The 25,940-nt window shown below is 37.9% G+C and overlaps 2 protein-coding genes and 1 pseudogene across 2 annotated transcripts; all 3 read left to right on the forward strand.

Moving 5' to 3' along the window:
• The first annotated feature begins 899 nt into the window (after window positions 1-899).
• On the forward strand, window positions 900-1,832 carry LOC126080751 (olfactory receptor 5M3-like). The gene has a single exon (XM_049891927.1). It carries the CDS (start codon window positions 900-902, stop codon window positions 1,830-1,832), a length of 933 nt encoding a protein of 310 aa, XP_049747884.1.
• Window positions 1,833-15,372: 13,540 nt separating this feature from the next.
• LOC126080417 (olfactory receptor 5M3) lies at window positions 15,373-16,311 on the forward strand. The gene has a single exon (XM_049891638.1). The coding sequence runs from the start codon at window positions 15,373-15,375 to the stop codon at window positions 16,309-16,311; it is 939 nt and encodes a 312-aa protein (XP_049747595.1).
• A 2,266-nt stretch (window positions 16,312-18,577) lies between these two features.
• Window positions 18,578-25,940, forward strand: LOC126080418 (olfactory receptor 5M8-like; annotated as a pseudogene).

Below are 25,940 nucleotides of genomic sequence, written 5' to 3' on the forward strand. Positions count from 1 at the left end.
AGCTGAGTGATTTAACCATTGTGATATCAGGGATCCATGGATTATAACTACACACACAACTAGCGGATTATAATTTTATATAAGATGTGGAGGGGAGCCCATATCCACAGAACATGCATAATATGTGAGCCTCTGGGTGGCACAAATGCTTAAGTGTTCAACTATTAATCAAAAGTTATTGGTTCAAACTCACCCAGAGGCACCTCAGAAAAAAGTTTTGGTGACCTGCTTGCAAAAAGTCAGCCTTGAAAACACTATGGAGTGCAGTTCTACTCTGTAACACACGGGGTCGCCACGTATAAATGCATATACATGACACACCTTTTTATACATCGTGGTGATGGCTATTGTTTATCCTTCAACTTAAATGAGTGGTGGTTTGGGGTTAGATTATCTGACATTTAGGGCTGATAAATTATTTCTTTCCTTGCCTTCCATCTTAATAAGGGATAATATTCTTAAAATGAAAAAAACGACAAGAGGTAAATGAGATTTCTGAGTTCCCTTGAATAGAGGTCTACAACTTTTCATTAATATCTCAAAAATATGAAAGTAACAAACAGCATTGCAATAAGGGATTTTTAAGAAGTAGTCATGGAAATTAGGATGCTGAAATAATTAGTACTACCATGTTCAATCACAATATTTTGTATAATTCTGATGAAATATTTATTAAAACAGTGACCTTCAGAGAGCGTGTTACATAGTAGGTGTTCAAAAAAGATTTGAAAAAAAAAATGGCAAAGTACAGTCAGATATTTAATAAGGTTGACAATGAATGGGACATGAGTTAAGCTATAACTGAATAAATGAACAATTCCCATTTTTTTTCCCCATTTTTTTTCCTTTCAGATAATGACAGAGCTTTGTAACTAACCTAAGGCTTAAGCAGTGTTAAGATGCTCAATTTCACCCACGTAACAGAGTTTATTCTTTTGGGATTAACCAGTCGTCAGGAATGGAGAATTCTCTTCTTCATCGTGTTTCTCATGGTCTATGTTATCACCATGGTAGGCAATATTGGCATGATCATGTTAATTAAAGTCAGTCCACAGCTTAACAGCCCCATGTACTTTTTCCTCAGTCATTTGTCATTTGTTGACATTTGGTTTTCTTCCAACGTCACCCCTAAAATGTTGGAAAACCTTTTGTCAGAGACAAAAATAATTTCTTATTCTGGTTGTTTAGTGCAGTGTTTTTTCTTTATTGCCCTTGCCCATCTAGAAATTTTTATTCTTGCTGTCATGGCCTTTGACAGATGCATGGCCATTGGCAATCCTCTACTCTATGGCAGCAAAATGTCAAGGGTTGTCTGTGTTCGACTGATTTCATTCCCTTACATATATGGCTTTCTGACTAGTCTTGCAGCAACATTATGGACTTATGGCTTGTACTTCTGTGGGAAAATTGAAATCAACCACTTCTACTGTGCAGACCCACCCCTCATCAAAATGGCCTGTGCTGGGACCTATGTAAAAGAATATACAATGATCATACCTGCGGGCATTAACTTTACATTTTCTTTGCCTATAATTATCATCTCTTATCTATTCATTCTCATTGCCATTCTACGGATGCGTTCAGCAGAAGGGAGGCGGAAGGCCTTCTCCACCTGTGGGTCCCATCTGACAGCTGTCATCATATTTTATGGGACTCTTATCTTCATGTATCTCAGACGTCCCACTGAGGAGTCCGTGGAGCAGGGGAAAATGGTGGCTGTGTTTTATACCACAGTGATCCCCATGCTGAATCCCATGATCTACAGTCTGAGGAACAAAGACGTGAAAGAAGCCATGAACAAAGTAATCACCAGAACATGTTTAGCGAAATAAAATTGAGTTCATTTTGTCTTCTATGCTTCACGGATATTTGTTTGGCAGGAGGTTATCGCCCAGTACAGAGGAACATTAAACTTAAGACACTTTCAATGCACTGAAAAGAACAAAAAGAGAGAGAGAGACTGAAAATGGGAAAGAAAAAAACTAGATTGGCATATTTGTGTTGAAGTTAAATAGTGAAGATTAACTAAAAACAAATTAATTAGTTGAAAAGGTGCTCCAGACATAGTTTACAAATACAGAAATTGAACTTTTTCATATAGGTAGTATCTTAGTTATCTAGTGCTGCTATAACAGAAATACCACAAGCAGATGGCTTTAACAAAGAAACATTTATTCTCTCACAGTCGATGAGGCTGGAAGTCCAAATGCATGGTACCAACTCTAGGCAACAGCTTTCTCTTTCTGTCAACTCTAGGGGAAGGTCCTTGTCATCAATTTTCCCCTGTCCTAGGAGTTTTTCAGTGCAGGGACCTCAGGTACAAATTACCTGCTCTCCTCCGGTTTCCACTTTCTTGGTGGTAGGATGTCCCCCTATTTCTCTGATGTTTTCTCTCTTTTATATCTCAGAATAGATTGACATAAAACACAATTTAATTTTGCAGAATGAGTCCTATCTCATTAACATAAATTCCAATAATCCCACCTCATCAACATCACAGAGGTAGAAAGTGGAAGCCCTCACACTATCAGATTTTAGAACCTATTATACCTCCACAGTGGTCATAACAGGCTGATACTGGTACAACAACAGATACATAGACCAATGGAACAGAACTGAGAATCCAGAGGTAAATTCATCTACTTAAGAGCAGCTGATATTTGACAAAGGCCCAAAGTCTGTTAAATGAGGAAATGCCAGTCTCCTTAATAAATGGCGCTGGCATAACTAGATATCCATCTACAAAAAAAGAAAAAATCCCATACCTCACACCATGCACAAAAACTAACTTAAAATGGATCAAAGACATAAATATAAAATCAAAATCAATAAAGACGATGGAAGAAAAAATAGGGATAACACTAGGAGCCCTAACATTTGGCATAAACAGAATACAAACCACGACAATGCACCAACACCAGAAAATAAACTAGATAAATGAACACTTCTAAAAATTAATCACTTGTGTTCATCCAAAGACATCACCAAAAGAGTAAAAAGACAACCTACAGACTGGGAAAATTTTTTTGGCTATGATCGGGGTCTAATCTCTAAAATCTACAAGATTAAAAAATGTACAAAGCATCTGAACAGACACTTTACCAATAAAGGCATTCAGGCAGCTAACAGATACATGAGGAAATGCTCAGGATCATTAGCCATTAAAAAAAAAAAAAAACACTGCTGACTTATAGCGACACTATAAGACAGAGTAGAACTGCCCCATAGAGTTTCCAAGGAGCACCTGGTGGATTCGAACTGCCGACATCTTGGTTAGCAGTCGCAGCACTTAACCACCATGGCACTATGGTTTCCCATTAGCCATTAGAGAAATGCAAGTCAAAACTGCAATGAGATACCATCTCACTCCAACAAGGCTAGCATTAATACAAAAAACACAAAATAATGAATGTTGGAGAGGTTGAAACACTTACATACTGCTGGCGAGAATGTAAATTGGTACAAAAATTTTAGTGCACAGCTCTACTATGACACACATGGGGTTGCCAAAAGTAATAGCTGATTCAACAGCAACTACGTATATATACATATACATAGGGGCCTACAGCTATGTAGACCTAGGTGGTCCCAATGATACACACACACAGAAATGACATATATACACGGACACACAAATATAGACAGAGATGCTGTCTTAGTCATCTAGTGTTGCTATAACGGAAATACCACAAGTGGATGGCTTTAACAAAGAAAATTTTATTTACTCCTAGTCTAGTGGGCAGGCAGTCCAAGTTCAGGGTATCATCTCCAGTGGAAGCCTTTCTTTCTCTGTCGGCTCTAGTGGAAGGTCCTTGCCATCAATCTTCCCCCATCCTAGGAGCTTCTCACACAGGAACCGTGGGTTGTGGAATTATTTGGCATGTAATAGAAACTGGGCCATAATATTCAGCACCACTTGTATTTTGTAAGGAGTGATTTAATTTCCACAAAACAAGTTCTTTAGTATTTCACTTAGGATAAAGACAGAACGTTGTAATGTAGGCAACAACATTCTGTGTGGCTTGGTTTCTGGGTGTCTCGCCAATACCTCCCAAAATGTTGCGCCAGTAGCTATCTGTACTCCAGTCTCTCTGGCCTCTTTTACTCCCTTAACATGGAACGTTATTTATCATTCTTTTGGGTTTCACATGTGTTCTTCGCTCTGCCCAGAATGTTTTTTCCTCATCCTTTATATATCAGAGAACATTTTCTGAGTTAAGGCATACGATATGATTATGATTATTATATAATCTTAAAATTCCATGTGTCGCTATTTTTGGGAACTCATCACAGGTTCAACTTTGCATTCATGAGCCTTCTGATTAGTACATTAATGTATCTCACATACTCAGCTTATATATGTCATGAGAACAAAGCCCACATTTGCTTTTGCTCATTTCCTTCCAGAAACAAGCATAGTGATTAAACAAAATAGTTCATCTCTATTAATCCATTGAATTAAGGGATAAATTAATCTTTTTTTCATTACATTAATGTTATTTTGAATTTTTCATTGTAAGATTGTTTAATTTATAAATTTGCTTTAGTTTTATAATAATGGTTTAAATTATATAGTTACATATTCAATTATGTTTATATGGACGTATACAGGGAGCTCTGGTGTCACAGCGCTCACCTGCTAAACAAAAGGTCAGCAGTTCACATCCACCAGCTGCTCCACAGGAGAAAGATGCTGTAGTCTGCTTCTGTAAAGATGTGCAGCCTTGGAAACCCTGTGAGGCAGTTCTACTCTGCCTTATAGGGTCGCTATGAATCGGAATAGACTCAGTGGCAACAGGTTTCGATTCTGGTACATATACAAAATCATGTTAATGATAATTAAAATATAACTCGGCAGAAAAGTTTGCCATTATTTATTTTTATTGTAAAAGACCTAAGACTTTTATTTCCAGCAGCATGGCACACTACATATAATACAAATTACTGACTCATAAACACATAAATATACAAGATATAATACAGATTTAAAAAATATACAGGATATAATAATTTTGTTTTTTTTTTTAATGCTTTTAAAAGTATATCTTAGCTTTTAGGAGCATGATGGAAATTCACAGATTTCAAATGGGTTGAGAGTAGAATTAGGGGGAGTAAGTGGGTGTTGAAGCCAGCAACTCTACTAAGGGTAAGTTACAACCTCAGAGATAATCACCTGCATGGGAGATGGGACACCAGTGATGAGCTGTGCACAAGGAGACCAGTTGGAACAGAGACGCCCCATGGAGTTAGGATTCCTGAAGAGCTAAAACCTCTGCTCAATTATAGAGTCAAAAAAAAAAAAAGATGGAGCTAGTCTATCTAGGCTTTGATTCACGGGAAAGTTACAAATCTGATTTTATTAAAAAAGAAACTAGAGTTAGAGCTGCTATAAGACCCAGCAATTTCACTCTAAATGTATACCGTAAGGGTCTAAGAGAAGTGACATGAACAGGCATAGGCACACCTATGTTCATTGCAGAACCATTTACAATAGCAAAAAAGACAACCTAAGTAGCCATCAAGGGATGAATGGATAAGTCAAATGTGGTATGTACATACAACAGAGTATTACTCAGTGAGAAACAAAAATGTGTTCTCCGAACATCTTACAATGTAGAGGAATCTAGAGGACATTACATTGAATGGATTGAGTCAATCACAAAAAAAACAAATATTGTATTTCCCACCTTTATGAAATTAACTGAATTGGTAAATATACAGAAACTAATGTGATTTTAGTGATTACGAGGGGTGGGGGGAGTGAGAGAAAAAATTTCTATAGTCACTTTTTCTTTATACAAATGGAAGACAGATGGCACTGAATGTAGGTGAAGCTTCCACAGACTGACTGAGGTAACTGATGTCAATAACCTGTACTTAGTGAAAAGGGATGAATGAATGAATTGTAGGTTTTTTAATAATAACAGCTAAAAATACAAAATGGGGGAGTACAGATGATGATGCCAATGAGGCTTGACCAATCACCTCAGCTTTTAGAGTGATTACGAGAATGTAAAGACACAACCTTATTGGTGTTCTGGAATATAGAATGTATTTTCTTAGGTAGGTTTCAACAGGTCACTTTCAGAATATTTTGAGGAGATATAGAAATGTGGTTATTCTTTCTTTTACTCTTTGTGCTTTTTTGTTTATTCCTTTTGGGTTTGGTGGTAGTCGAAACTAGCTGATCCCTCCTTTAGTATTTCTACCATGCTCATTTGTTCTTTATCATGCATTTCATATCTGATTTTAAAATTAAAAATCATTTCTGTATAACTGAGGCCCCATCCTATGGTTCTTTGCAATATTGTCTAAAAGCTTTGATTTGAAAGATGGTAAATATTTAGAGGGAAAATGAGCTGAAGTTGATTGTGAAGGTACAAAACTATAATGTTCCTTGTCAGGCTACAAGTCCTATTCATTTTCTTTATCATTTATTTTATAAGGGCTTCTAAAAGGGAATGTCATATTTTAATTGACTGAATTTTAATTTAATTCAGTCATATTTTAATAAGACTGAATTTTTCATGAAGAAAAAACTATCTATGCTAATTACATATGTGTATTTTTTTATATATTGTTACATATATATGTACATATGTATGTGTCTATGTGCTCTCTTTCATAGTAGTCAACTTGATCAGTATTTTGCAGAAGCTCTTATTTAAGAATTTCCGTTAGGACCAAATGAGCTGTCATATGAACTAACCAACATGTTTATATTGGGAGGGCATGCCGTTTTAGCTTACTACCTTATTCCTCTTCCACTATACTTAAATTTATAACTCCAGATTGCCCTCTACACCAACGACAGTTCACTTCCTTTCTCTGTTTAGGTTTTGTGAATTGTGCCAGTAGCCTGACAAGTCTGAAAGAGCAACTAGGCAGTCAGTGACCTAGAAACCAAACCCACTGCTCTCAAGTCTATTCCTACTCCTAGCAACTGTGTAGGACAGAGTAGAATTGCCCCAGAAGGTTTCCTAGGCTGTAAATCATTACATTTCTCTCACAGAGTGGCTGGTGGGTTTGAACCACTGACCTTTCGCTAGCAGCCTACACTTTAACCACTGCACCATAGGGTTCCTTCAGTGGCCTAGAACCCAGTGCCTTCGAGTAGATTACCACTCTTAGCTATCCCATAGGATTCCAAGAATCTCCACGGAAGCAGACTGTCACATCTTTCTCCCATGGAGAAGCTCTGACCTTTTAGTTAAAAGTCAATCATTTTAACTGCTGTGCCAGGTGCAAAAACTTGGGGGCAGAGATAATGAAGGTTAAGACTGAATCTGAACAATTGGGGGGGTAGGGGTGGCATGCAATAGACATTGAAAAAAATTACAACACAAGCACTATGCGTGTGTACTTCCTATCAAGTATTCGAAGGTTCAGTTAACTCACTTCTGAAAACACGTGTCCATCAAGAACTTCTAGCCAAATTCCTTTTCACAAGATTACTTCCCTCCACATCAATGTTTGTGCCTCAGAAATAGTTCTGAAGAACACAGAATGTCACGCTGCAGTGAGTCAAGAGGAATATTTAGTGGAAAACATTTAAAATCAATACAGGTCTTGCAATTGATATGTCAGGATATGAATATATAGAAAACAATATTGGTTGCTCCTATAGGACAGAGTAGAACTGCCCCATAGAGTTTCCAAGGAGCACCTGGCGAATTCGAACTGCCAACTCTTTGGTTAGTAGCCACAGCACTTAATCACTACGCCACCAGGGTTCCCAGTAATGAGGAAGGAGAAGAGCATCATGCTTGGTAAAGTAGAAGGTCAACAAAAAAGGGGAAGACCCTCAGAGAGAATGATTGACTCAGTGGCTGAAATGATGGGCTCAAGCATAGCAATGATTGTGAGGATAGCATAGGTCTTGATGACGCATAGTTCTGTTGTACCTACAGTTGCCACGAGTCGGAACTGACTCGACGGCACCTAACAACAACAACAACAAATGAGGATGTTAGGAATCAGATGTAAAGGTTTCTTAACATGGGGTGATATAACTGAACTTGATGAATTCACCAGCTTAAGTCCATTTGACTCCACATGACCATGTTGTACACAAATATAACAGTCATTAAAGATGATGGTAAATTGGTTCTCAACAACCCTTGAATTCACCCCTCTGCCCAAGCAACCAGTGTTTTCGTTTTATCTTGTTCCCTGTTGTTGTTATTAGTTGCTGTTGAGTTGCCTTCAACTCATGGTGACCCCAAGTACAACAGAACAAATTTTAGAATAAACGCATTATTGTCACAGTATTTACTATTGGCTCTGTTTTTCTAGCTGAACTCTGGATGATGCATCTTTTTAAAACACCTTATTGCAGAGGCATAGTGATTACATAAAGTGAGAGCAACAAATAAAACACTGTCCACTTTAGGGCTGTTACTTGCACAGAGTGGACAAAAAAGAGAATACAAACCATTTTTAATATATATCAAAGGTCATGTCTCAGCCTATTTGTGATAGTAGATAAATGCTTCTTTTTCTTGCTGTGATTCTGATTAGCGTTTTAAGAGGCACTACATTCTGGAAGCTGAATTTGTGTAAATAAATGAGTGGGTCTTGGAATTCAAGGTGAAGCATGATTGCACTTTGAACTAGATTCTCCCGAAGCACACAGCTCTTCCACTTGATAACTGCCTGTCCAAAATTTCTGATGCAAGTAGTCGAGTTGGCAATTACACTAGACTTTACAAAGGAAGACAGAGTCTTGGATCTCTTCAAGGAAAAACCTACTGCCATCGAGTCAATTCTGACTCACAGTGACCCTGTGGAACAGGATAGAGCTGCCCCAGAGGGTTTCCAAGGAGAGGCTCGGGTGGTAGTTTTGAACTGCTGAAATTTTGGTTAGCAGCTGACCCATTAACTACTGTGCCTCCAGGGATCCTTTAAGGGAAAGAGGGTGTTAAATACCACTTCAGTGTTGCAGAGTGGAAATCACCACAGAGAAAAAAAAATTGGCTTTTGATTGTATTTGGATATATTAATTTTTGTGCATTTAACAAAGACTATAATTTTTAACTGCATGGAAGTCTAAATGAAACCAAACAAACGAAGACCAGTTGCCCTGAAGTCAGCTCTAACTCAGGGCAGCCACATGTGTGTCAGGGTTCATCACGGGGTTTTCAACAGCTGATTTTTGGAAGTAGATCACCAGGACTTTCTTCTGAGGCAACTCTGGGTGGATTTGAACTGCCAACCTTTCAGTTTCTTTTCAGAAGATAGAAATAATAATAGTTACCTGAAGGGACGGTTATAAGAATTAAATTAAATGATCACAGTGTCTCAGATGCATGAAATTCAATAAATGCATTATTTTTCTTTTATCAGTTATTATTATTTTCCCAAATTATAAAACAAGGAATTGAAGCAGATAGCTGCTTTCTGCTTTAGTAAGCTATACATTTAACTATAGGGCTCTCCACTTGCTTCATCTTTCACTAGAAAAGCCAAGTGGCACAGAACACAGGACTGGAATATGAAGACTGAGTAATCCCACAGACAGCTTTAGTATGATGCAAACTCAGAGCAAATTTTGTCATTTGACCCCGGGATCCATACAGAATAACATAAGCTAATGGGAAAAATAAACTTGTACTAATCTGTCATAAAACAAAACAAAACAAATAACTCAATAGTTGACTATTTCTCTAGAGATGTGCTTCCCCAGGGTCATATGTAGGCGGAATTTCTTAAATTGCTCCTTGTTTTCTAAGAGAATCATATTAGGAGGGCTTTCTGGTGAGCTCCTTCCTGGTTCTCCTTTGACTGGTCTAAGTTGCTTCGCATCCCTGTTTAGAATTCACTCTTCATCTTTGCATCCTTACTGGGTGTATTTATCTTCATTTTCAGGTAAGTTAAAAAATAAATAAATACATCTATCTGGAACTGTTGTGTGAAGCTTGCATCTTAGATTTTTATTTTCGTTTAGTCTTCATAGGGCAATTTTATTGCATATGTTTCGTGTGTGTGTGTGTGTGTGTGTATGGGTGTGTGCTTGTGTGAGTGTGTGTTAATGTGTGTGTGTGAATGAGTCTAACAGAGAAGAAAGGAGGAAGAGAGTGAGAGAGGGAGAGAAAAGAGAGGTGGAGTTACATTTTCAATACAGATTTGATTATTTTATTATTACAAAATATGAACAGCTGCTACAATTTCCAATTGTGCACTGAATAATTAACATTTCTGGAATATGTATGACATGTTACTGTACAATATTGCTTCATATTCACAACATCCATTGAAATTGATACTATTATTATCGTCAGATTGTACCTAGGCAATAAGAAATTAAACAAATTCAATTACAAATTAAAAGAACAATAAAACACCTTGTCTAAGTTCATAGAATGAATAAGTCATGCGGCCAGGAGTCAACTAAGGTCTGACAACAGAAACAGAATTCTTTAACGGAAACACTTAAGATTCCCTCATGCCTGTTCTGGAAAAAATCCATATTCGTTGGTAATGTAATTTGAAATGAAGAATGATAAAATAAGCTAAGGTTATGAATATATTTTTGCCTTTTGTTGATGATGACTATCCTCTAGAAGCTTCTGAGGTTCACAAGATTTCGAGTTCTTTCTAGACCTCATAACCCTAAAATCAGGCTTAATCACTCCATTTTCCCTGTGGTTTTGTTATTTCCCTCTATTTCCTGACTAGTCATCACTCAGATTTTCTTAAATTTTGCTTTCGGAAGGCATAAATGGCACCATCTTTTATGCGCTTTTTTATGCTGAATCATCCCTGCTATCACACAGTCAAATCTGACCTTCCAATAAGAATTCCTCTATTGCTGATATTTAAAAATCAAATGAAGGTGAACAAGACAGGAAGCCACAGGCATATGCTGTTGAATCAGAAATCAGGCATGTCCACGGACATGTTTGTGATCTCTTTTCTGGTGTAAATTCTCTCATTACCTCTGTATTTCCTCTATCACCTGTCATGATGTCTAAAGCATATGTTTAATTTTTTTTGCATATGTAATCTGCCAAATTTTAAAGAATTCATTTTATTTTTTAGAAAATGTACACTTCCCAAAACCTAATTCTTTTTTTTTCTTTTTTTAGATAAAGTAGAATCATTTGTGCAGTTTATCTGTGACCTTCCTTTCTTGTTTCTGCTGTCATCTATGGCTTATCTTTAGTGCATCTCACAATAGTTCCTCAGCACCTTTGGGACACATTCTCCAAACCTATATCCACTGCCTCTCAGACCTGCAAGGAGCATTTCCAAATACAAGCAGATAGTAGCACACTAGGGAGCAGATATGCAATATAGCCAAAAATCAAACCAGTTGCCATTGAATTAATTCCGACTCATGGCAGCTCTATATGTTTAACGGCAGAATTGTGCTCCATAAAGTTTTCATGACTTTGATATTTGGAAGTAGATCACCAGGCCTTTCTTCCAAGGAGGTCCTGGATGAATTTGAACCACCAACTTTTTAGATATTAGCCAAGCACTTCATCGTTTGAACCATCCAAGGATTTCCAAATACAACAATTAGAGTGGGCATTTTATCACGTTGCCTTCCTCTCTGGTATTAGTTTTTGTTTATTTATTTTTTCCGTTTACTCAATGCCAAATGAAAAACAAGTTTTAGAGGGTGAAAGAGAGGTCTAAACAGTTTAGAATTTTAGTGAAATTTAATATATAAATATTAGCTAAAACTAAATCTATGTTTATGTCAGTAAATTCCATAGACTTTCATAAATAGAAAAAAAATGTTGGAAAGAATTGAGTTATCACAAGTAATATATCCATGCATAGTAGCAGTCTATAACATATTTACCTCTCATTTTCAATAGCAAAAATAGAGTTATGGATCGAAGTGTGTCCCCCCAAATTATGTGTTGAAATCCTAAACTCTGTACATATTAGTATGACCCTGCTTGGAAATCCATGTTCTCCTTTGTTATGTTAATAAGGTCAGACCAGAGGAGGATGGGTCCTAAACCTAGTCACTTCTGAGTTAAAACGAGAACAGAATAGACATAAAGACCCACAGAGTGGGAAGGGGAAGACAGATGGCAGATGAAATACCCTTATACAGATGCATTTACAAGCTTAAGAAGGCCAAGGATTATTGACAGCTACCAGAAGCTGAAAAAAACATGGAAGCACTTTCCTTAGAACCAAACCCTGAATTTGGATTTTAGGTCTCTATGAGTCAGAATTGAATTGATGGCAATGGGTTGTTTGTTGCTGTTGAACTGTGAGAAAATAAATTTCTGTTCTTCAAAGCCACCCACTTGTGGTATTTCTGTTACAGCAGAACTAGGTAACTAAGACGAACACCATCTATCATATTCACTTAAAATTGCCAATTATAGTGCAAATAATTTTGGAATTCTTTTATCTTTATGGTTGGGCAAGTGTTACACACATGCATTCCTGTGCATATTTGAGAAATTCTGTAATAAAATGCACACCAAAAAATACTTTCAGACTACTACTATTTTTTGCCCTGTGATATATCGCCTTTTATTTCTTAAAGAGTTAGAAATATTTTTTTTAAGTAGTGATTTGTCTTCTGTGACACAAATGATATACAGATGGATAAAGAATTTTGGTCAATTTAGTAACACACGCTGTGAATGGCCAATTGAACAATAACTAAGAAAATGCTACTGACATGGACTTTAGTAGACTATAGAGGAAATGCTGCTTTTTTTCTTTTTTTTTTTGTAATAGTAGATTGATGTTCAGCTATAATTCAGTGTGATCACATGTATTCTCCAAGTTTTAATTTATGTCCATAGTACCTGTATGTGTTTCCATCCAAAAGATCATTTTTAAATCAGTCATTGAGAAACTTTGAAGGGGAAAATAAGTACTGTAAATGTAACATGAAGGCTTGGGTGGGGATAAGACAATGAAACTACAGTGGAAGGCTGATATCTCATATGCAGTAAAACAGAGGAATTTAGAGGTGAATTCATCAACTGGAATAGGTTTTGCAGGCTATGTGTAAATGTATTCTAAGGCAGTTCATCTGAATTTAGACAACTTTGTCATTATTCTTTATTTATTTTAATGAATCCACTAGTTAAGCCACGGATTTTCATTAATTGATCCAAGATTCTAGATTCATGTAGAATCATCCTAATCCACTTTGGTTAGCAGCCTTTTCCTTTACTATATATTTAAAAAAAAAAGAAAGATGAGCAAAATTTTTGCTTTTAAAGGTGGGGTGGGTAGAACATTAGGAAATACTTTGGTGAATGAGAGTCAGTTTATTTTCACAGTAGCAAAAGCTTGCCTGCTTTCTGCCTTTTCCTGGTTACTACTCAGTGGTAATTATGGATTAAAAAAAAAAAAAAAAAGATACATCAAAACTGTGATTCAACAAAGTTTAATCCTGGATATAGAAACAAAGATTTTGGGCATGATCATTTGCCCTGGAAATGACATTTAGCCATTAGAGAGCCTGACACAAATTTAATCTCCAACAAAGTCATTACTCTGCTGAAAAGATAGCTCAAGGTTCTTATTGGATATAATTGCTTTCAGTGTTCTATAAAACATGAATGTTCTTTGATGTCGGTGAAAGCTCTGTGTGTGTGTATAAAATTTTAAAGCTAAATAAATTCTGGGTAGACAATATAACAGAATCCGTTCACCCAGAACTTATCATAGTTTCACTTTACAAGGATAGATGTGTATCTCTAAGAGGGTGGATAGAGCATGGAGATTTCTCATTATTATTTGATTAAGGGGCACTCGTGTGTGTGTGTGTGTGTGTGTGTGTGTGTGTGTGTTTCTCTATAACTTCGATTAACATCACTCAAGGTGCTAGTGTTTTCCTAGGAATATAATTTTAGAAACATTCTTTTAGGAAATGGTTTACAGGATACAGATTATATATGAGAACACATTTACAAAATTTTAAGAAACTTTCCAAAATTCCACTGGATCCCCAAGTATAGTCAATCATTCCCCAATTTATGCCCACTATAACTCTGCAGGAGCCCTGGTTGCACAGTGGTTAAAGACCACGGCTGCTAACCAAAAGGTCAACAGTTCCAATCCACCAACTGCTCCTTGGGAACCCTATGGGTCAGTACTACTCTGTGTTATGGGGTCGGTAATGGGTTTGGTTTTTTGGTTTATACTCCGTAAGAATATATCATACATTTTGTAAGTATTTATTCACATTAATACTTGCATAAAAATCACATTAATCTTCTTTTCTCATTTATTTTTGACTCTCTGGAAGATAGTGTGGATTATATCTAAACCAAATCAACAGAACCCACTGCACTCAAGTCAATTCCCACTCATTGCGACCATATAGGACAGAGTAGAACTGCCCCATAGGGTGTCCGAGGCTGTAAATCTTTATGAAAGTAGAGTGCCACATCTTTCTTCCATGGAGTGGCAGGTGGGTTCAAACCACTGACCTTTTTGTTTTGCATCTGAGTGCTTTAACCACTGTGCCATCAGAGATACTTGAATTATATCTAGCAGATTATGATTACGTATAAGATGTGGAGGGGAGCACATATCCACAGAATGGGCATAATATGGGAGCCTCTGGGTGGTGTAAATGCTTGAGTGTTCAACTACTAATCAAAAGTTATTGGTTCAAATCCACCCAGAGGTACCTCAGAAAAAAAGTCTAGGTGATCTGTTTCCAAAAACTCAGTCTCGAAAACCCCTTGGAGTGCAGTTCTGTAACACATGGGGAGCCATGTATAAATATATATACATGGTACACCTTTTTATACTTGGTAGTAACAGTTACTGTTTGTCCTTCAATTTAAATAAGTGGTGGTATGGGGTTAGATTATCTGACATTTAGGGATGATAAATTATTTCATTCACTGGCTTCCATCTCTAATAAGGGAGAACATTCTTAAAATGAAAAAAAAAAGAGACAAGAGGTAGAGGATTTCTGAGTTCCCTTGAGGAGAGGCCTGCAACTTTCATTAACATCTTAAAAATATGAAAGTACCAAACACCATTGGCAATAAGGGATGTTCAAAAAGTAGTCCTGGAAATTAGGATGCTGAAATAATTACTACTACCATGTTTCAATCACAATATTTTGTATAATTCTTATAAAACAGAGTTTGTGTATTTATTAATCCTAGTGACCTTCAGAGAGCCTGTTACATAGTAGGTGCTGAAGAAAGATTTGCAGAAAAAAATGACAAAATGCAGTCATGGATATTTACTAAGGACAACAATGAAAGGAGACATGAATTAAGCTATATCTGAATAAATGAACAATTCCTGATTTTTTCTTCATTTATTTCTTTTCAGATAATGACAGAGCTTTGTAACTAATCTTGGCTTACTAATCTTGGCTTAATCTTGGTTTACTAATCTTGGCTTAGCAGTAATAAAATGCTCAATTTCACTGATGTGACAGAGTTTATTCTTTTGGGGTTAACCAGTCATCAGGAATGGCGAATTCTCTTCTTCACCATTTTTCTCATGGTCTATATTATCACCATGATAGGCAATATTGGCATGATCATGTTAATTAAACTCAGTCCACAGCTTAACAGCCCCATGTACTTTTTCCTCAGTCATTTGTCATTTGTCGATGTTTGGTTTTCTTCCAACGTCACCCCTAAAATGCTGGAAAACCTTTTGTCAGAGACAAAAACAATTTCTTATTCTCGTTGTTTAGTACAGTGTTTTTTCTTTATTGCCCTTGTCCATGTAGAAATTTTTATTCTTGCTGTCATGGCCTTTGACAGATACATGGCCATTGGCAATCCTCTACTCTATGGCAGCAAAATGTCAAGGGTTGTCTGTGTTCGACTGATTTCATTCCCTTACATATACGGCTTTCTGACTAGTCTTGCAGCAACATTGTGGACTTATGGCTTGTACTTCTGTGGGAAAATTGAAATCAACCACTTCTACTGTGCAGACCCACCTCTCATCAAAATGGCCTGTGCTGGGACCTATGTAAAAGAATACACAATGATCATACTTGCGGGCATTAACTTCACATATTCTCTGACTGTAGTTATCATCTCTTATCTATTCATTCTCATTGCCATTCTACGGATGCGTTCAGTGGAAGGGAGGCGGAAGGCCTTCTCCACCTGTGGGTCCCATCTGACAGCTGTCATCATATTTTATGGGACTCTTATCTTCATGTATCTCAGACGTCCCACTGAGGAGTCCGTGGAGCAGGGGAAAATGGTGGCTGTGTTTTATACCACGGTGATCCCCATGCTGAATCCCATGATCTACAGTCTGAGGAACAAAGACGTGAAAGAGGCCATGAACAAAGTAATTACCAGAATGTGTTTAACAAAACAAAATTGAGTTCATTTTGTGTTCTATGCTCCTTAAATATCTGTTTGGCAGCAGATTATTGCCCAGTAGAGAGGAACATTAAACCAAAGACTTTTTTAATTCATTGAAAAGAACAAACAGGGAGACAGAGAGACTCAAAATGAGAGAAAAAAAAAAAAAAAAGTAGATTGACCCATATGTGTTGAAGTCAAGTAGTGAGGGTTAACTAAGAATAAATTAATTAATTGAAAAGGTACTCCAGACATAGTTTACAAGTACAGAAAATGAATTTTTACAGATATTTAGTATCGTAGTTACCTAGTGCTTCTATAACAGAAATACCGTAAGCATCTGGTGGTTAAGAAAGAGAAATTTACTCTCTTACAGTTTTTGAGGTTAGAAGTCCAAATTCATGGTACTAGCTCTAGGGAAAGGCTTTCTCCCTCTGTCAGCTCGGGGAAAGGTCTTCATCATCAATCTTTCCGTGTCCTAGGAGACTCTCTGTACACGGAGCTTGGGTCCAAAGGATGCACTCCTCTAGGTGCTCATCAACAGATGAATGGATAAACTAATTACAGTGTACACACACAATGGAATACTAAGCAACGATAAAGAACAGTGATGAATCCATGAAACACCTCACAACGTGGATGAATCTGAACTGCATTATGCTTAGTGAAATTAGTCAGTCCCAAAAGAACAAATATTGTATGAGACCACTATTATAAGAACTCATGAAAAGGTTTAAACACAGAAGAAAACATTCTTTGATGGTTAAGAGAATGGGGAGTGAGGGAGAGGGTAATTCACTAACTTGATAGTAGACAAAAATTATCTTAGGTGAAGGGAAGGACAACATACAATATAGGGGAAGTCAGCACAACTGGACTAAACCAAAAGCTAAGAAGTTTTCTGAACACAATCAAACACTTCAAGGGACAGAGTAGCAAGGCCTGGGGTCTGAGGACCATGGTTTTGGGGGGCACCTAGGTCAACCAGCATAAAAAGTGTATTAAGAAAATGTTTTGCATCCCATTTTGGTGAGTGTAGTCTGGGGTCTTAAAAGCCTGGAATTGGCCACTGAAGATGTATCAATTGATCTCAACCCACCTGGAGCAAAGGAGAGTGAAGAACACCAAAGACATGAGGAAAATGTTAGTCCAAGGGAAAAAAAAAAAAAATCTGTTGCCGGCAAGTCAATTCCTACTCATAGTGACCCTATAGGACAGAGTAGAACTGTCCCATAGGGTTTCCAAGGAGCACCTGGTGGATTCCAGCTGCTGACCTTTTGGTTAGCAGTCATAGCACTTAACCACTAAGCCACCAGGGTTCCCAAAGGGCTACATAAACAAGAGACTTCATCAGCCTGAGACCAGACAAACTAGATAGTGCCTGGCTACCACCAATGACCACCCTGACAGGGCACACAACAGGAAGTCCCTGAGGGAGCAGGAGAAAAGTGTGGTGCAGAACTCAAATTCACATAAAAAGGCCATACTTGACAGTCTGACTGAGAATAGAGAAACCCCAGAAAACTTGGCCCACAGACTCTCTGTTAACCCAGAACTAAAATAATTCCCTAAGCCAACTCTTCAAAGATTTGGCTGGACTATGAGACATAAAATAATACTCTTGAAGAGTGCTTCTTAGTCATAAACTAATACTCCTGAGGAGTGTGCTTCTTAGTTCAAGTCAATACACAAAACTAAATGGGCAGCTCTAGTCCTGAGGTGGAAGGAGAAGGCAGAAAGGGTTAGGAGCTGGTTGAATGGACACAGGAAACCTAGTGAGGAAAGGGAGAGTGTGCTGTCACATTATAGGCATTGCAAATAGTGTCAAATAACAAGTTTATAAATTTTTGTATGAGAAATTAACTTGAGCTGTAAAAGTTCACCTAAAGCAGAATAAAAAATAAAATGTTAAAAAGTAAAGATGTCACTTTAAGGACTAAGGTGTGCCTGACCCAAGTTATGGTGTTTTCAATCACCTCATATGCATGTGAAAGATGTACAATGAATAAGGAAGGAAGATCAAAGAATTGATGTTGTTGACTTATGGTGCTGACAAAGGATATTGAATATACCATGGACTGCCAGAAGAATAAACTAATCTGTCCTGGAAGAAGTACAGTCAGAATGCTCCACAGAACAAGGATGGTGAGACTTTGTCTCAAATATTTTGGGCATGCTAACAGGCAGGATGAGTCCCTGAAGAAGGACATCATGCCTGGTAAATAGAGGGTCAACGTAAGAGAGGAAGACCCTCGAAGAGTTGGACTGACACAGTGGCTGCAACAATGGGCTCAAACATAACGGTTGTGAAGATGGTAAGGGATTGGGCAGTTTTTCCTTCTGCTGTACAGAGGGTTGCTATGAGTAGACATTGATTCTACGGCACCTACCAACAACAGCAACTACTGCTAAGAAATTCAATAAACATACAAGATATAAAGTATCCTAGGAAAATAAAGAATTACAGACATTACCTCAATAATTTCCATATTTAGGTTCCCCAATTGCTTTCATTTGATCTTTGCCTTTTAATAAACCAATCAAAACAATGTAAAACATATAATACAAAGAGCTTAAAATACTCCACAAGTTTTTCAAATGAGAGCATGCTCACAATAATGATACCATGCAGAAGGTTATGCTTTTGCTGCATTGGCAGCCAAGTGAAGTGAGTGAGTGATGAGATTTCTTTAGAATGTGGTCCATTCCATTACATAACAGAGGTGGTGAAGGAGAAGGATACCCAGCAATGCATGACAAGCAGTGTATATGGTCATCACCAAGAAGGAAGAAGACACAGGAGAGATGCGAAGCCATTGCCAAACTCCCATGTTAAAAGGTTCTTGTCTCTCTTCTGTCTTTTAATTGGGAAATTTTACTTAGCAGCATTGATTGCTTCATCTTTTTTTTTAAGACATGCCATAGGGAAATGGAACCCGCTCTATAAAAAAAAAACCCACAAATCTCCCTCAACTATATTTTCGAAGGCATGCTGATTTTTCTACTTCTTCATAGGTTTTGTTGTTATCATCGATTCCGACTCACCGGAACCTAATGGGATAGGCTAGAACTGCCCTATAGGGTTTCCAAGGCTGTCGTCTTTATGAAAGCAGACTGCACCTTTCTTCTGCAGATCTGTTGGTGGATTTGGAACACCGACCTTTCGTTTATCAGCCAGTGGTTAACCACTGTGCCACCAGGACTCCTCCATGTTATAGGTAGTGGTGTTTATTCTGTGTGTGTTAAGAGCCAGCAAAGGTGTTATTATTAATACTTGTTATCCAATTTCTCATTTGGCAGGAATGTGTAGGGTTAAGAGATGATTTAATGATCACACAGGGAAGAGTCTGATTGGTTGTATGAGAAGTACTAGAGCTCATATTAGAATTTCTATTTCTTATACAGATTAAACAGAGGGGAAAAAGAAACAAAAATATCCTGGGATGGTTGTATGGGTCTCCCACATGTTTAGAATTTTAATCCTCAAAGAAACCACTGGCACAACATTTTACAGGTAAGAGTGCTGAAGCTCAGAAAGGTTGAGTAATTTCCTGAAGTTATACCTCTAATATGTAGCACCGTTGTAATTTTTTAAATCAAATTTGTCAAGTTCCAAAACCAGTGAGTTGATTTTGTGATATGAATACCAGTGCTAAGGAGATTGGAAACATTTTATTTAGCACATACTCATTTTTAAAATTTTGGAAAGCACAAAAACACATTGGCACATACCTTTTTAAGGAAGAAGGAATATCAGGATAGGGAATGAACACACAGAAGGGTAAAACATGATATTTCAGTGTTTTCCAGCAGAAGATAAAGAAAAGGTAGTGAGATCTACTTTTTCCATAGGTATATATGGAATCCTTGGTGAAGCAAATGGTTAACATGTTTGGCTGGTAACTGAAAAGTTAAAGTTTCGAGTCCACCTAGAGTGTCTCAGAGAAAAGACCTGGTGATCTACTTTGGAAAAATTAGTCATTGAAAACCCTATGGCACACAGTTCTACTCTGACACATATAAGGTGGCTGCTAGTAATAGCCGACTCAACAGCAACTATGTATAAACACATACATGTTGTGTTGTTTGGTGCTGTCCAGTCGGTTCTGACTCATAGCGACCCTATGCACAACAGAACGAAACACTATCCGGTTCTGAGCCACCCTTACAATCATTGTTATGCTTGAGCTCATTGTTGCAGCCACTGTGTCAATCCACCTCGTTGAGGGTCTTCCTCTTTTTTGCTGACCCTGTACTCTGCCAAGCATGATGTCCTTCTCCAGGGACTGATCCCTCCTGACAACATGTCCAAAGTATGTAAGACGCAGTCTCGCCATCCTTGCCTCTAAGGAGCATTCTGGTTGTACTTCTCCTAAGACAGATTTGTTTGTTCTTTGTAAGTCCAAGGTATATTCAATATTCTTTACCAATACCACAGTTCCAAGGAGTCAATTCTTCTTTGTTCTTCCTTTTTCGTTGTCCAGCTTTCACATGCATATGATGCGATTGAAAATGCCATGGCTTGGGTCAGGTGCACCTTAGTCTTCAAGGTGACATCTTTGCTCTTTAATATTTTAAAGAGGTCCTTTGCAGCAGATTTACCCAATGTATTGATAATTATTGGCGATCAGAATGCGAGAGTTGGAAACAAAGAAGAAGGATCAGTAGTTGGAAAATATGGCCTCAGTGATAGAAACAATGCCGGAGATCAAATGATAGAATTTTGCAAGACCAACGACTTCTTCATTGCAAATACCTTTTTCACCAATGTAAATGGCAACTATACACATGGACCTCACTAGATGGAACACACAGAAATCAAATTGACTACATCTGTAGAAAGAGACGATGGAAAAGCTCAATCTCATCAGTCAGAGCAAGGCCAGGGGCCGAATGTGGAACAGACCATCAATTGCTCATATGCAAGTTCAAGCTGAAACTGAAGAAAATCAGAACAAGTCCACGAGAGCCAAAATATGACCTTGAGTATATCCCACCTGAATTTAGGGACCATCTGAAGGATACATTTGACACATTGAACACTAGTGACCGAAGACCAGACCAATTGCGGAATGACATCAAGGACGTCACCCATGGAGAAAGCAAAAGGTCATTGAAAAGACAGGAAAGAAAGAAAAGACCAAGATGGATGTCAGGGGAGACTCTGAAACTTGCTCTTGAGCATCGAGCAGCTAAAGCAAAAGGAAGAATTGATGAAGTAAAAGAACTGAACAGAAATTTCAAAGGGCCTCTCGAGAAGACAAAGTAAAGTATTACAATGACATGTGCAAAAAGCTGGAGATGGAAAACCAAAAAGGAAGAGCACGTTTGGCATTTCTCAAGCTGAAAGAACTGAAGAAAAAATTCAAGCCTTGAGTTGCAATAGTGAAGGATTCTATGGGGAAAATATTAAACACCACAGGAAGCACCAAAAGAAGATTTAAGGAACGCATACATATGAACCTACAAATATGTAGACCTAGCCTTCTGTGGCCCCAATGATACAGAGAGAGAGAGAGAGAGAAATAATACACACACACACACAAATAGAGAGATGTTGTCTTAGTCATCTAGTGCTGCTATGATAGAAATACCAGAACTGAATGGCTTTAACAAAGAGAAATTTATTTTCTCACAATCTAGTAGGCTAGAAGTCCAAGTTCAGGGTATCAGCTCCAGTGGAAGGCTTTCTTTGTGAGCTCTGGAGGAAGGTCAATCTTCCCTTGGACTAGGTCTTCTCCCTGCAGGAACCCTGGATCCAAAGGACTTGCTCTGCTCCCAGCACTGCTTTCTTGGTGGTATGAGGTCCCCAACTCTCTGTTTACTTCCTTTTCCTTATATCTCTTGTAAGATAAAAGGTGGTGCAGAACACATCCCAGGGAAACTCCTTTTACTTTGAATCAGGGATGTGACCAGAGCAAGGGTGTTACATCCCAACCTAATCCTCTTTAATCACAGGCAGAGATTATGATTTATAACACAGAGGAAAATCACAAAATGTAGGACAACCACACAATCCCGGGAATCATGGCCTAACAAAGTTGACACATATTTTTGGAGGACACAATTCAATTCATGACAGATGCCAATACATCATCCTTCTACAAATGATACCTCCTATTATATGAAAAGCTCTTCAGTTTTGCAAAACATCTCAATATGTTCACTAGGCAAAGCTGAATTACAGCTAAGCTTAAACATATGAGCCAACAAAAGGTGAACTGCTCTGAATAATATTGATTAGAAAAAGTGGACTTCTTGAGACAGGTGAGAAATAAGAGGGAAGAAAATAGAGGGCGATATTGCGAGGTGGAAATTGAGAGTTGTAAAACACCCAGTGAAAAATCCCCTGTGGCTGAAGTCCAGGTGGGGGATTTAAAGAATAAATATGTCTAATGTCTAAATTGGAATTTTTACTTTTTTGCAATAAATGTCTTTCACCTGCCTTCCATAGAGTTGTCATGCCATGTGGCATGTGTGTTTGTGTATTTGAGAATATTTTGTGTTTCTTAATGGCATGGAGCCCTGGAGGCACAGTGATTAAGAGCTGGGTTGTTAACCAAAAGGTCAGGAGTTCAAATGCACCAGCCACTCCTTGAAAAACTTATGGAGCAGTTCTACTCTGTCCTATATATAGGGTTGCTATGAGTTGATTTCACTCAATGGCAATGGGTTTGGTTTTTCTATTTGTTTTTATGGCATGGAATATGTGAAAAGGAGGTTCAAGGCAATTTTAAGGTTTCAAGAGGCTGACATATGGATTAACTGAGTATTATCATAACAATTTGTAAGTCATAGCATAGCCCTTGGGCATAAACCCTGAGAGGTTAACTTAATTATAATTAATAATCATCACTGCAATTAGTTTTATCTTATTTTTAGAGCAGTCAACTCTATAGTAACATTGAACTCTGATCCTATAGCGTAAGTATTAGCTGAATAATGATTTCAGTCTTTGTGAGGGCAAAACTAGATAACAGTCACTTAAATTAGAAGTTTATTTCTCATTTATGTAAAATTCTGAGCTGGCATATCAGTTCATCTCTGCAAAGATTTTAGGAACTCTGATCTACTCATTCTTATTTTTCTGCTATCTCTAAAGAGTTGATCTCATTCATGTGATCTAGCATAGCTCAATACCACACCCTTACTCCAGCTAATGGGCAGGCAGACAGAGGAAGTGGAGAGTAAGTGCACTTTGTAAAGAAATGAATAAAAACTGCACACTTCTCTTTTCATCGTATTCCATTGGCGACATCCTACTCTTTGGCTATAGCAAGCCTAGCTTGAGATCAAAGACTGAAGAAGCTGGTGTGGTTGGTTTTTTTTTTTAGCCCTCGTGGTGCAGTGTTTAAGAGATACTGCTGTTAACCAAAAGGTAGGCAGTTCGAATCCACCAGCTACTCTTTGGAAACCCTTTGGGGCAGTTCTACCCTGTCTTGTGTGGTCACTATGAGTCAGAATCAACTCCATGGCAACGGGTTTGGCTTTTTTGTTTTTGTTTTCTCAGAGCTGCTCCATTAAGACCACGTCTGGGTCCTAAGAGCTAGCACTACCCTGGATACATGGGAGGTGTCGGTTTCTAACCCAGGCTCTGTCAAATCCAGTGTCTGGCCCCGGACTATCATTTTGCTGTTCAATCTCGGTTTTCACAACCGGAGATTAACATGCTGGCCTGTATCATCTCTATGTTCTAGTTCAGGTCTGATGCTCTGAAAGATTAGATTCTCCAAAGTTTATTGGATTAATTGTAAAAAAAAAATTAGAAGATTTTGAAAGCTGTTTTGCATGTATATTGGTATCTGTTCATGAGAAAATGTTTTCAAATATTCAGCTTTTCAAGGAATGCTGTTTTCTTCTATGTTTTTTCCAAACTAGCAGCTAAAAAAAGTGATTTCATGATATCTTACAGAGAATGAATGAAGGTGTATCTTTTAATTTATTACTTAGTGTGCATATACAAGAAAATCTAAGGGATTTTATCTGTTGTGGCCTGAAAGAAATAATTGTTATTAGGAAAAGTACTTCGGTACAACGTGCTCTACTTTGCTCAAGTTTTCTGGTAAATTCATTTAGGTAAGTGATGGGTATTTGTCTGTTTTCTTATTTCTTGGCATTCAGTGGTAAAAATTGTGGGAAAAGAAAAAAGATTGGTTTCATGTTAAAACGTAAAATGGAAAAAATAAATTATATATGGAAATGGATAGGAAATATAACACTGGAAACTTCAAAAAAATTAAGGGGCAAAGAGAGATAAGAGGACAATTAGAAAAGAAAAATATCTGAATCTGAGTAGTGACAGAGACTCGGCAGCAGGTTTGAGTTTGCTAACTTTTAATTTGGTTCCATTTTTTTTTTTTTAATGGTGCAGTGGTGAAGCATTTGGCTGCTATCCGAAAGGTCGGCAGTTCAAAGCCACCGGCAGCTCCTTGAAAACACTATGGGGTAGTTCCACTCTGTCCTATAGGGTTGCTAGGGGTTGAAATCCACACTATGGTAAAGAGTTTTGGATTTTTATTAAACCGCCATTTCTAGCGTCTCCTACAGAAAAAATAGATTCATAGAAGAGGAAAGAGAAAAAAATGCATAGAAAAAAACGATATTCAAAGAAAATATGAAAACATTTACCACTTAAAAATTTCTGTACAGGCCCAAAGTTCTCATTTCCAGTCCAAGAAAATTCTGAGAAGTAACTTCACTTCAGTGAGTGAGTTAATATTCCTGGGACTAGCCAGTCACCTGGAATTAGAGATTCTCTCCTTTCTGCTCTTTCTGGCCACCTACATGGTCACAGTGACAGAGAATCTGGGTGTGATTATACTCATCCCTGTCAATGCCCGGGTCCACACACACATGTACTTTTTCCTGAGCCACTTATCCTTTGTGGATCTGTGCTTCTCCACCAATGTGACTCCAAAGATGCTGGAGCTTTTCCTCTCAGAGAAGAAAACCATTTCCTATTCTGCTTGTCTGGTGTAGTGTTACTTTTTTATTGCCTTGGTCCATGTGGAGATCTATGTCTTGGCTGTGATGGCCTTTGACCGGTACATGGCCATCTGCAACCCTCTACTTTATGGCAGCAAAATGTCCAAGAGTGTCTGTACATCCCTCATCACGGTGCCTTATGTGTATGGAGCTCTCACTGGCCTGATGGAGACCATGTGGACCTACAACCTGGCCTTCTGTGGCCCCAATGAGATTAACCACTTCTACTGTGCTGACCCTCCACTGATTAAGCTGGCTTGTTCTGACACTTACAACAAAGAGACATCAATGCTTGTTGTGGCTGGGTGTAACCTTTCCTTTTCACTCCTCATTATCCTTGTTTCCTATTTTTATATTTTTCCTGCCATCCTGAGGATCCGCTCTACAGAGGGCAGACACAAAGCTTTGTCTACCTCTGGCTCCCATCTGACAGCTGTCACCATATTCTATGCAACTTTTTTTCTCATGTATCTCAGACCCCCCTCAAAGGAATCTGTGGAACAGGGGAAAATGGTGGCTATATTTTATACCACGGTTATCCCCATGTTGAACCCCATGATTTATAGCCTTAGAAATAAAGATGTGAAAGAGGCATTCACCAAACAGCTGTTGAGAAAAAAACTACTTTTTCTCATTATTTTTTGTCCCCAGGGGTTTTTCTAG

The sequence above is a fragment of the Elephas maximus genome, chromosome 7, assembly GCF_024166365.1.
Source record: "Elephas maximus indicus isolate mEleMax1 chromosome 7, mEleMax1 primary haplotype, whole genome shotgun sequence".
NCBI classification, from domain to species: Eukaryota; Metazoa; Chordata; class Mammalia; order Proboscidea; family Elephantidae; genus Elephas; species Elephas maximus.